Genomic DNA, 12,186 nt, shown 5'->3' with positions numbered 1-12,186 from the left:
CCCTTTTCACTCTTGGTTCTTTCATGCCTTACTGCCCAGACCTCATCCTCTGTTGAGTAGGCAGTAGCTCCGCAAACAGACTTTATTGACTCCAGCATGGATGTACTTTAGGTGGGGGTTCACAGCTGGATTTGACGGGGCTACGTCCTGGGGACCAGGTTGGTTCTGAGGGGCAGAAGGCCATCCACCCACTCACACGGCTGCTCCAGGAGTGTCTGCCACAGCTGCTTCTCCTCGGGTGTGGAATCCATCCAGGGCACCTGGAGCCCATAGCTGCTGCCTGGTTGTGGGTGGGCCAGAGTAGAGGGTCCTGTCACCTTGAACACCTCAGGTCCCAAGGAAAACTTTCTGCTCCCAGATTACGCACTGTGCCCGACAGAGCTTAAGGAAGGGTGATGGAGCGTCCAAGGTCACCCACTGAGCCCCTGCCTCCAAGCCTGGCTCTCCTCAGCCCCCCTGCCCCCACTCACCAGTACCAAGGCTGAGGCGTGTGCCCCCCAGCTGGCGACTCGCCAGGGCTCCGTGGTCCCACAGCGTGAGCTCAGCACAGGCTTGGCGCAGGTCGGCAGGCCCAAAGCCGTCATAGACCATGGTGTGGTTGAACAGGGGGCTGAGGCTTCTCCGAACCACTCTCGTACGTTGCCGGCTGGCCCGGCTGTCATCAGGCAGCACCGAGCTGACAGGGTAAGAAACAAGGGCTGGTGTTGGGTGTCCCGCCATGACGCTAAATATCTGATGTTGCAACCCCCCTGAAGGTCTGCAGTCCACAGGGTGAGGAACCAATGGGCTAGAGTCATCAGAGAAGGGAATCCCACTTTAGGAACCGCCTCCAGCCGGACAAGGCGGCGCACGCCTGTAATCCCAGCGCTCGGAGAGGCAGAGGCAAGCGGATCTCCGAGTTAGTTCCAGGCCAGCCAGGGTTATACAGAGAAACCCTGTCTTGAAAAAACACAACAAACAGAAGCCTCCTAAGATCGGGCTACCGGCAAGCCTGTAGAGCATTTCCTTAATTGCTGGTTCATGTGGGAGGTCCCATTCCATTGTGGGCCGGACCAGCCCTGGGCTGGTAGTCCTGCACTCTATAAGAAAGGTAGAGCAAGTCATGAGGAGTGAGCCGGTAAGCAGCACTCTTCCACGTCGCCTGCCTTTAGGTTCCTGCCCTGTCCGAGTTCCTGTCCTGGCTTCCTTCAGCAATAGGCTACAATGTGGAAGTATAAACCAAATAAACCCTTTTCTCCCCAAAGTGCTTTTTGATCATGGCGTTTCATCAAAGCAACAGAAACCCTAACTAGACACAGCCCCTCAGTCCCCCTGACTCCACCTTTACTGTTGTTAGACAGGGTCCCACTATGTGGACTTGGCTGACCTGGAACTAGCTATGTAGACCAAGCTGGCCTGGAACTCGGAGACACACCTCCCAAGGGCTAGGATTAAAAATGCATGCCACCATGCCTATTTTATTTAGAGACAGGTGTTGATATAATGTTCTTGTGGAGTATATACAATGTAGCCTTGTTCACTCAAATGCTGATTTCTCTCCCTCACTATCTGGTGCATTGTGATGTTTATTCTAAGCATCACCTGTCTTAAGATTGTGTAAACATGCCACCATTCGTTCTCTATATTGTCAATAAAACAGCCAGCCAGTGCTGAGCAAGAGAGAGAATAGGGTGGGACATCCTGGTCCAGAGGGGAGGAGAGAGAAGAGAGTGGGGGAGAGTCTGAGAAAGAGAGATCGGCAGGAGAGGACTTGGAACCGCGAGGAGAGAAGAACCGGACCTAAGGTATGACTAAAAGCAAGTATAATGTGGGAAATCTGAACGGGAGGAAACTATTTGGGCTTGGAGGTTTAGGATGGAGTAACTATTGCCCAGCATTGTGCTCTAGGTTAAATAAATCCTAGTCTCTGTGTGGTGATTTGGGTGTACAGCTGGTTTAGGAATAACCACTGTTTAACTAAAAGATAAATCGAATATAAATGCTGATAATCAACAATAGACAGGGTCTTGTGTATTCTGTGTAGCCACAGATGAGCTTGAACTGATCCTCTTGCCTCCACTCCTAGTTTATGTAAGTTATTGGAATCGAACCTCCCATGGGCCTCACCCATGCTACGGAAACACCCCACCAGCTGAGCCCCAGCCCCCAACTCCGAACCCTTTGCCCAGCTGACCACTTCCACCCCTGCCACCGCTGACCGTTCTCGGTTGGAGGGACAGGTTGGTCAGAGGTTGGGAGCAGAAGGAAGGTACTGAGCGGCACCTTTCACTGCCTCTCACCATTGCACGTAGGTGTCCAGGGTCCCCGGCTTCAGTGGCACAAGGCCCTGGGCTTCCTTTATCCAGAAGTGTAGCTCCCCACTCGGAGGCTGCCCTCCTCCTGTGGGGACACTCGGGTTCAGACCATCACCTCATGGGACAGGCCTCCCACCTCCCAGAGCCAGTCACTTACCCTCTGAGCCGGCAGGGACGTACTTGAGGGACAGAGAGAGCAGTCCCCGGCTGGGAAGCTCGTCCGGAGAGAGGGGAACCTGAAAAAGCGGGGAGGGGGGGCTGTCAGTGGTGAAACGAGCCACAGGGTAGTGTCCCGAGACACTGGCGGGATACGGTGCTTTGCGTGCTTCCGGGGAGAAGGGTGCTGGGGACAGGGCCTCCACTGAGGAGGACGGGCAGCACACCCCATGCAGGGGTGCCCGGGGAGCAAGCCTTGCCTAATGGTAACAGCATGAGGGCAGCGAGGCTCTGTGCTCCGCTGGGCCTGTAGGGAAAGGAGGGATATCCGTGAGCCCTTACCCGCGGCTGCAGGGGGAGCCAGGTGGCCTCGGAGTCCCAGTTCCACGTGTCTAGGGGCACTTCGACCTCTCCCAGAAAGATGTTACGACCCAGACTTTCGCGGTGCCACACCGACAGGCTCAGCACGCGGCCCGGGAGGTCAGCCTGCTGGACGGAGTGCTGGGGGCAGGAGGGGCGTTTCAGGGGCGTGCGTGGGCTGGAGGCGTGGCACGCCTCTTGACGGGAGCTGGTCTCGCCACGCTCCTTTCCAGGACAGAACCCTGATCCCGGCTTAACTGGGGCCTCACTGTCGCCCCCAGGACAAAGTGCCAGGCTTTGGATTGCGCTAACCAGCCCTGACCTTCCTCCCACAGAACAGGGCCCGGAGGCCCCCCACCCGCCACTCACCCTACAGAAGAGGGCACCCTGTTCGTTTGCGGGGTACAACACCCCCGTCGCCTCACCCGCAGGGTCTCGTTGAAGATGGGGTTCAGGTTCCGCTTCTTCACCGACGTCTTGCGCTTGTTCTGCTTATCGGGGAGGAGGTAGCTTTTCACGTAGCTGGGCGAGGAAGGTGAAGGCTGGGGTTGAGGAGGGGCCCTTCCAGAGCCTCTGTCCGGCCGGGGGTTAGGGGAGGGGAGGCGCCCCCCCCCACCTGCAGGCCTGATGCCAACATTGTGGCGCCCGTTTTGAAGAGCAGGAAACTGAGGCAAGTTGAGTGCCCCCCCCTCCCCAGGCCCCCTGCAACCCAGCCGCGAGACAGGCACTCACGGGTCGGAGCGGCGACGCCGGGCGGGGGCCAGGCCTTGGCACTGGATCACCTGCACTCGAAGCTCGGCGCTGTCAGGCTCATAGCGCAGCGAGAAGTGCAGGGAGCCGCGGACCTGCACGGAGCCCGCCTCGGCCTCCCCGGACAGGCTCATCAGGCTGCCGCTCAGCTGCGGGCGGGGCGGCGTGGGAGGTCAGGGTCCCCCCACCCCCGGGAAGCTCCCCACCCGGCGCCCCTCCAGCCCCTCCCTCGGCCTTCACCGTGGAGGAATTGAGGCTGGACACAGAGGAGCCGCTGCTGAGCATGCGGTCGGGCGAGGGACCAAGTCCCGGGGCCTCTTCCCCATTCTCCAGGATCTGGGGGGTCGTCTTGATCTGAAAAGGGGAGAAGGGACAAGGGTGGCCTTTACCGCCCTGGGCCTCCCTGGGCCTCCCTGGGCCCTGCCTGGAGAGGGCATGGGGGAGGGTCACCTCCGGTTCCCACCCCCGGGGCAGGTACATTCTCTCTGGAATCCGCTCCCGGTCTTGAGTTCAGCCACTGGCTACTCCGGCCTACCTGGGCTGGCAATGGCTGTGACTCCTGCTCCGCCCTTGGCTCAGGCTCCAGCTCTGGGTCCGCCTCTGCCGCCTGCACACCTCCATGGCCAGGAGCTGGAGTGGAGTGGGGGGACAAGCTTTTGAAAGGGCCCCTCTCCTGTGTGTCTCTAAGGAAACTTTAGAAGGGACTTCACAACTCTAGTCACTTTGTCAGCTTCAGACCCCAGGGGTGACCTGGGGTTGCCCTGGAGGCCAAGTGAGGGAACCCAGGAAGAAGAGGAAAGTGAACATGGGAGCAGGGGTCCTCAAAAATTGCCTCAGATCCCCTCAACCTCTTATGCTCCCCAGCATACCCTCCCACTCACCTTCCTGGGCCTGGGGCAGCTCCTCATGACCTGAAGCCTTTGAGGGTACATATGGTGAGGGAAAATCAGGTCCCTAAGGAAAGCAAAGGACAGTGATCACAGTGTAGTGGGCGGGGTGTCGATGAGGAAGAGGTCAAGGGTTATACTGGGGTCAGAGGTCAGAAACTCCAGCCTGCTTACCTCCCTGCGGGGAGTAGGGCTGCCCTCGGGACTGGGCTGGCTGCCAGCTGCAGGACCAGTCAGGCCTGTACTTCACACCCTGGCATCCCTAGGCCTGTCTCTCCTGATGTGCCAGCCTGCCTCCTAGGCTCAGGTGGTGGGGGCGGTAACGTCTGAGTCCCTGGCCTCAGCCTCACCCGCTTCTGCCCAACTCCGATTCTGTGGTAGAAGGCTGGCTTCACACCTCGTGTGTGGTTGAGGATGAGCTTCAATTCAATCCTCCTGTTCCCACCTCCTGAGTGCCAGGGTCACAGGTGGTCCCCACCATGCCGGGTGTATGTGGCGCCAGGGATTAAACCCAGGGCTCCGTGCACATCAGGCAAACGCTCCACCAGCTGAGCTACAGCCTTTTTGTTTGTTTTTCAGGACAGGGTTTCTCTGTGTGGCCTTGGCTGTCCTGGAACTAACTCTGTGGACCAGGCTGAGGCTGGATTCAAACTCACAGAAATCCGATGCCTCTGCCTCCCGAGTGCTGGGATTGAAGGCGTGCGCCCCCACTGCCCTACATACATCCTTATTCTTAATAGCTGGAATTCCAAAATTCCCTTAGAAGCCAGGTCCAAGCCACAGGTGAGAAGGCGGTGAGGCAGGCCCAGATCTCCTGACTCCCAGGAGTGGGGTTCCTTCCCCAGCACATTCAGCCCCATTTGGAACCACAGTGAGGTTGCTATCAGCTCACGTGGTCACTGGGTACTCACTTGGGTCTCACTGTGCCTCTCTGGAGGAGCCACCTCTATGGAGACCCTAGAAGGAGGGAGCCAGGGTTTTCAGGGCTGGGCAACTGGCAGTCCCCTCCCCTCTCCTCTCCATGCTGCCTCCTCACCTGGACACCGGCTCATCTTCATCGCTGTCTTTCGAAGCAGCCTCTGTGTCACCATTACCTCCCAGAGCCTGGTCCCCTGGGGCTCGGGTGAGAGAGTCTGTGAGCCTCTATTTTCAGGAAGCCCCATACTCACCCACAGGAGGTGCCCATCTGCCTCCTAGAGCCCATAGAAGGTGCAGGGTCACTCAGACACTCAATTTGGGAGCAGCCAGGACTAGAACCCAGGGCCCAGTCCTGCCATCTAGTCTGTGCCCTTAGCTTCCCGAAGCTCTCCCTCCCTGCCCTGGGGAGGGGTGGTCTTCTCACCCCTGGGGCTCTTCTTCCTGCGGATAGAGGCCCTGACAAGGTCAGACCCAAAGTGGGCATGGTGGTGCCGCTGGGAGCGTGCTTCTTGGAACCAGTCCCCTGTCAGGATCTTCAGCCGCCAGGGGTCTGCCAGAGAGGCTCGGAGCTTGCTGGATGACAGTGGGGAACACAGCTGTCACTCCTCAGCCAACCACCCTCCCTGACGCCCACTCGAGACCAGGGACTCAGCAAATCACACTGGACCCTTGTCCCGGAGCCACTCAGGCTACGGAGGAGATGGAACCCAGAACAGACATGCTCGGTCGGCGATGGAGGGTAAGAGAGCCTTCTGTGGGAGTGGACCCAGGAAGGCTTCCCAGAGGCGCTGGCGTGTGAGGCGCCGTAATCATCATCCACCAAATGTCTATTGTGGGCTGTGCCTGATGGTTACTTTTGCACATGCACACGTGTGTGTGTGGTGTGCATGCATGTATGTATCCATGTGTGTGGTCACATGCATGTGTGTGCATGTGGAGGGTGGAGCCCAAACCTGCCCAGCCTCCTTTAGCTCTCTCCACCCTCTATAGTGAGGCAAGGTCTCTCACTTGAACCCAGAGCTCAGCGATTTGAGTCTAGCTAGGCAGCTTGCTCCAGAAATTCCCCAGCACTATTGCCCAAGCTGCTGGCACTATGGGTGGGCCACCCCACTGCCCTGCCATTCATGTGGGTGCTGGGGGATCTATTGAACTCTATTCCTCAAGTTTATGCAGTCAGTGTTTTACCCGCTGAGCCATCTCCCAGGTCCTTTAGTGGAGAAAGGTGAGGTTCAAGGTCAAAGCAGTGGCTGAAGGCTACACAGCTGCCCCCAGATACGGCTTGTCACTCTTTAGTTCCTCTGCCACTGCTGTTCTCGGGGCGAAGGAAGTGAAGAGCTTGGGGCTTGGGGAGCTCATGCAGGTTTATGTGTATCTGGGTGTGGCTTACAGGGAAGCGATGGGACGCTGGCAGGGTGACCTGTGGCCACTTAGAGGTTTTGACACTAAGGTCTAAGGGCTGGGGGCCGGGCATCCAGAAGGACAGGTGGTGTCTGTCCACCAGCGTGTCCTGTTCCAAGGCAGTGGCCAGAATGGGACAACCCGGAGACAGGGAGGCTTGAGAGGGACCTGGTGCAGGTTCAGAAGAAGGGATGCGCTCCAAGCTGGCCAAGGTCGGTGGAGACCAAAGCGCAGAAAGCCAAGAACCACCCAGACACAGCAGGCAGCCTCCAAGGACCCCAGATCCCTTCCTTCTGGCTGACGGCTGTCCTGTCTCACCTGACCCGCCCTTCCTCCAGCTGGCGCAGGTGGGCATCTCGTTTGAGGACATCGGCGATGGCCTCCTGCTCCTCCTCTGTCAGGAAGCTGAGGTCCAGCAATTCCTCAGCTTCAGGTCCTGGCCCATGTGCCATGGGAAGACAGGGCAGGGCCCAAAGCCTCTCCTGAGATGGGTGGCCTCTCTGGGGCATCAGCTGGGGTTGTGCCCCAGCTGGGCATATGTAGCTTCCTGAGGGTAGACCAAGGGCTGATCAGTCTCTTTTTGAATACACAGCACATCCTGGAGCCAAGTGCCTGGTTTTCTCCCAAGCACATACATGTGTACGGGGGCACAATCACACAAAGGCCAGGTCAAGGCGAGATGTGGAGCAAGGGATGTACTCGAAGAAGTGTGCGTTTGCACATGCCCCTAAGGCACACAGAGAATTGCAGGACAGAATGCAGTGATGCGTGTACCCACTGTTCAACGCACAGTCACATGGGTACACTGATACCCGGACAACGACATCCCCCATGAAGAAACTATACACACACAGCATGAAGGGACTACGCACGCATACACAAGAGACCTGCATTCAAGAGCTGTGCCCAGTAATTCTTAAACCTGCACACAGTATGTCCACACAGGGCAGATATCCACTCCATATAAGAGTAAGTCCCTGCGTATCCCCAGAACTCTCTGGCTTTCCTCACACTACCTGCCTGACCTGGCTGCAAACTACCAGAAGCTAAGGACGGCCCATTCCCCCTCAAAGTTGATACTTCGCATACAACATAACCACTTTTTTTTTCTCGAGACAGGGTTTCTCTGTGTAGCCTTGGCTGTGCTGAACTCACTTTGTAGATCAGCCTGGTCTCAAACTCACAGAGATCCACCTGCCTCCGCCTCCCAAGTGCTGGGATTACAGGTGTGTGCCGCTGCACCAGGCCATAACCTGATTTTTCGTGAAATGCAAAAAATATACCTGTACAAACATGCGAATTTCCAGGCAGCCTTCTCCACGGCTCATGCTTAGCCCTCTACCCAGTTTGCCTCTGCCTTCCCCTCCCTCCACCCTGCCACGACCCGTTTGGCCTTCCTGTCTGAGGCAACCTCCTCCCCAACCCTCACCCCTAACTTCCTCCTCCACTAGGTAACCGCAGCAGCACCCAGTTCCACTGAGGCCACCGCCTGAGATTCCCCACCATCGGGCTCGTCCTCTTGCTTGAAGGAGCTTCTTAGTCCCTCTTCTGGCCACGGGGCTCCCCACCTCCCAAACCTGGCTGGAAACCTCAGCTGGCAAAACAGGTCAGGCCCAGGCACCACAGCCGCTCCGGAAGGAAAACACTGCCAGCTGAGAGGGGCGTGTGGACGTGGCAAGGGACCTGGCATGGGCCCACTGGGACGCCTCTCCCCTCCTTCCCACCCCCTTCCACGCCAGGCCTCCAGGTGGGGCTGAAGTGGGGGAAGGCGGCTCGGGCGCAGGTCCTGGCTTGTGCCTGTCTCCTCCTGCCCCGTCTCCTCCCAGCTGAGTCAGTGTCCATGCATAGCAAGCGTGCCTCCTACCCTGCTTTCTTCTGGGGGGTTTCTGTGCATCTCCATCTTCATAGCCCTGGGCAAAAGCCCGTGTGCCGACAGTGACTCTTTCCCCGAATGACCATGTGTGAGGGGCTGGCCACCAAGGCAGCTTGAGATTCTACCGGTGTGTGAGTGTCACACCGACAGGGCAGGCCAGACACGTCTGCAGGCCAGGCTACGCACAGCCTCTGTACCCGAGCTCTGCTGTGTGATGCTACGGTCTTACGGGCGTGTTGCCGGTGTGCGCCGTGGCTTTCCGGGGGGTGGTGCTGAGGGGCTGTGAGCATTTCTTCCTGTGTGGTCGGCCTGCCCAGGGCGTGTTGTGGTATGTGCTCTACTGCCCTGGGGACCAACAGATGTGTGCATGTGTGAAGGCGGAGGGCCATTTGGCAGAACCGTGCCTGGCCTTGTCTTATGGGTCTGCTTGGTCTGGGCTGTGGGCCTCCAAGGCCAGGCCTCTCTACCTCAAGTTCCTTCTCTTTCAGAAGCAGATCAGGCGCCGGTGTGTCCTGTTCCCCTCTTGGCTCTCCCCCACCCCACCTCGCTCTGTACTAACACAGTGGGACAGACCCTCTGGTGGCAGAAAGTCTGTCGATATGCCTGGCCAGGCCAGTCATAGGCTTGCTCGCAACCCCACCCCCAGCTCCTGAGGCGCCAGGATGTGTTCAGGACACCAGGTGGCAGTGCCTGTCCCTTAGGCCACTCTCGGGGAGAGGGGGAGGTATGTTACCTGTAGGGGTCCAGTAGGGGCGAGCACTTCAAAAGCAACTCCAGCTCTTCAGGAAAAAGTTTCAGAGACCCGAAGAGCAGTGGGGACGAAAGCTGACTGGCCCAGCTGCTGCTGCCCCAGCCCTGAGGTGGTGAAGGAGGAGGAGACACCTCAGCAGGGCCTGGTGCAAAACCGGGCCTGGACTGCTCTCCTCAGGTGCACTGGTGCACCCGCAGCAGCTGTCAGAGAACCCGGGGCCGGTTTTGTGGGCCCCTGTGGCTGGGCCCAGCTGTCCTGTAGACCTACCCGGTAACTGAAGCATGCCTCATTTGCAGGGCTAACTCGGGGCCTTAGTTGGTCCATCTGTGGAATGGGTAGCAGAGGCTCTCTGCCACAGAGGGCTGACAGAAACTTGCTTGGAAAGCAAACTGTAGAGTTGCCACTAGGCAACCACGAAGGCCCAGCTCCAGCACTGTATGGTCGTGAACTGGTTTCTGAACCCCTCTGAGCAGTAATTTCCTCCCATGCAAACTGGAGAGTAGAACCCAAAGAGAAGCACAAGCCTGGTATAGCTGGTGCACAAGTGCCTGGTACAGCTGCCATGTATAGATGCCAGTGGTCCTCTCTCCAATAGCCCAATGCCCATAGCCACTCTAGCACCCCTGACCATCCAAGTTAACAGAGAGAACAGCTCTTTGTCTCCTCTGTCACCTTGGGCCCCTCCTCTTTGAAGGACCCTGGATTCCAGTGACAGCTGAGGAGACCACACTCTCACGGCCATTGAGGACATCTTGCCCAGGAGAACCTGTCTGGCCTCTCAAGAGTACACAGATTCAGGGATCATGGTCTTCTGGGGCTATTTTTTTGCTCCTAGGCACTAAAGGCTGCCTCCGAGCCTGTTATGTGCACTGCACCTGTCAGTCTCTGAAACAGGAGTTACAGATGGGTGTGAGCCAGCATGGGGGCGCTGAGGGTCCCAGGTCCTCTGCAAAGACCAACTGGTGCTTTTAGGTACTGAGTCATCTCTTAAGCACCTCCCCCTAACACAGGGCTTCTCTGTGTAGCCCTGGCTGTGCTGGAGCTCTCTGTAGACCAGGATGGCCTCAAACTCAGATATCCATCTGCCTCTGAGTGCTGGGATCTATTTATTTTTATTTTATGTGCATTGGGGTTTAGTTTGCATGTATGTCAGTGTGAGAGTATCAGATCTTGGAGTTACAGACAGTTGGGAGCTGCCATGTGGGTACTGGGAATTGAACCTGGGTCCTCTGGAAGAGCAGTCAGTGCTCTTAACTGCTGAGCCATCTCCCCAGCCCCGAGTGCTGGGATTAAGAGCATGTGCCTAGCCTTCAGACCTGTTTAAAATTTTTTTTACATTTTATCTGTGTGCATACCACAGCATGCATATGGAGGTCAGACGACCCTGCAGGAGTCATTCTTTCTGCCTTCACATGGGCTATGGGGCTTGAATTCAGGTTATAGTGTTGGCAGTATCTTTGTCCTCTGAGCCATGTTAGCTCCTGAGCTTGCTTGCTTGTTAATGTTTTTTGTGTATGGGTGTTTTGCCTGCATCTATGATTGTGTGTTACATGAGTGCCTGGTGCCTTTGGAGACCAGAAGAGGGCACTGGACCCCTTGAATAGGAGTTATAGACGCAAAATATTGTGTGAGAACTGGGTATTGGACCTGGGACCTCCGGAAGAGCAACCAGTTTTTGCTTTTTTTTAAATTTATGTGCATTAGTGTGAAGGTGTCAGATCCCCTGGAATTGAGGTTACTGACAGTTGTGAGCTGCCATGTGGGTGCTGGGAATTGAACCCAAGTCCTTTGAACACACAGTGCTCTTAACCACTGAGCCATTTCCCCAGCCCCAGTTTTTGCTTAACTGCTGAGTTATTTCTCTAGCCCCAACCTTTTTTTTTTTTTTGTATTATTTATTTTGATGTTTGTAAGCCACCATGTGGGTGCTGGGAGTTGAAAGGCCATCCTCTGGAAGAACAGCCAGGCCTCTTAATCTCTTAGCTACCACTCTTAGTCTCAGCACTCGGGGGTGGGGGTTGGGGGGGGGAAGAGACAGATTTCTGAGTTGGAGGCCAACCTGGTCTATAGAACGAGTTCTAAGACAGTCAAGACTACACAGAGAAACCCTGTCTCAAAAAACAAACATATACACCACTTACTGAACTCTAGATTCTTAGAAAATACTTGTGTAGAGATGAAAGCAGCTCAGCGAAAACATGCATTTACAAGTATGTTTTCCACTAGTGTCCCTAGTGGTCATTTTGGTGGCCACTTGCACCATCCATTCTCTCTAGAAGAGTGGCAAACAGCATCCTTCTTCCTCCCACCTCTGAGCACCCCTGGAAGGTATCCAATCTTGGCAATCTTCAGACCCAAATGTCCTTTCTAGGGTGGGGCTCTCCTGGCTTTTGGGCCACTCTTGCTTCCTCCTAACTTGGACAAGTTATGAGGTACTCATTTCTTCATCTGTCATGTGGGACTGATAGCGCCTGGCTTACAAGGCTGTTGGGAGGTTCCACAGAAGCACTCTCTAACAAAGGCCAGTACAGAGGAGGCATCTGAGTGCTGGGCATGCAAACCAAGGCCTTGCTAGACAAATGAGATGTCGGTCACTTGCTGTCCTGGAAAAAGCTTGGTGGAAAGCAAACGACCAGAGGTGAGTACACATTGATATGGTGAGAAGCCTAGTAGTCACAGAAAGAGGCACCAGTGACACAGCTGTGGGGTAAGCAGAGAGCTCAACACAGCCACATTACACGCAGGGCCCAGGGCTGTCATTTTTTACTTCTGTTGGCTTAGCCCTGTGTACTCCCAGCT

The 12,186-nt window shown here is 56.5% G+C and overlaps 1 protein-coding gene across 4 annotated transcripts; it reads right to left on the bottom strand.

Annotated features, from left to right (window-relative positions):
* Positions 1–68: 68 nt before the first annotated feature.
* Positions 69–12,165, bottom strand: Sytl1 (synaptotagmin like 1). Of its 4 annotated transcripts, none has more exons than XM_021643870.2 (15): positions 9,370–12,165; positions 7,082–7,310; positions 5,790–5,938; positions 5,484–5,565; positions 5,359–5,404; positions 4,442–4,514; positions 4,096–4,190; positions 3,801–3,914; positions 3,543–3,709; positions 3,236–3,332; positions 2,793–2,951; positions 2,452–2,530; positions 2,280–2,379; positions 471–676; positions 69–280 (listed from the first exon to the last, which is right to left on the bottom strand). In XM_021643870.2, the coding sequence occupies exons 2-15, from the start codon at positions 7,270–7,272 to the stop codon at positions 141–143; spliced, it is 1,698 nt and encodes a 565-aa protein (XP_021499545.1). In that variant the 5' UTR covers positions 7,273–7,310; positions 9,370–12,165; the 3' UTR covers positions 69–140. The 4 variants fall into 4 exon arrangements, with proteins under 4 accessions (XP_021499545.1, XP_060235353.1, XP_021499552.2 ...); XM_060379370.1 differs by lacking the exon at positions 9,370–12,165 and adding an exon at positions 8,628–9,290; XM_021643877.2 differs by lacking the exon at positions 9,370–12,165 and adding an exon at positions 8,267–8,599.
* Positions 12,166–12,186: the final 21 nt, after the last annotated feature.

Source organism: Meriones unguiculatus, chromosome 3 (assembly GCF_030254825.1).
Source record: "Meriones unguiculatus strain TT.TT164.6M chromosome 3, Bangor_MerUng_6.1, whole genome shotgun sequence".
Classification (NCBI taxonomy): domain Eukaryota; kingdom Metazoa; phylum Chordata; class Mammalia; order Rodentia; family Muridae; genus Meriones; species Meriones unguiculatus.
This window is presented reverse-complemented; position numbering and strand designations above follow the sequence as displayed.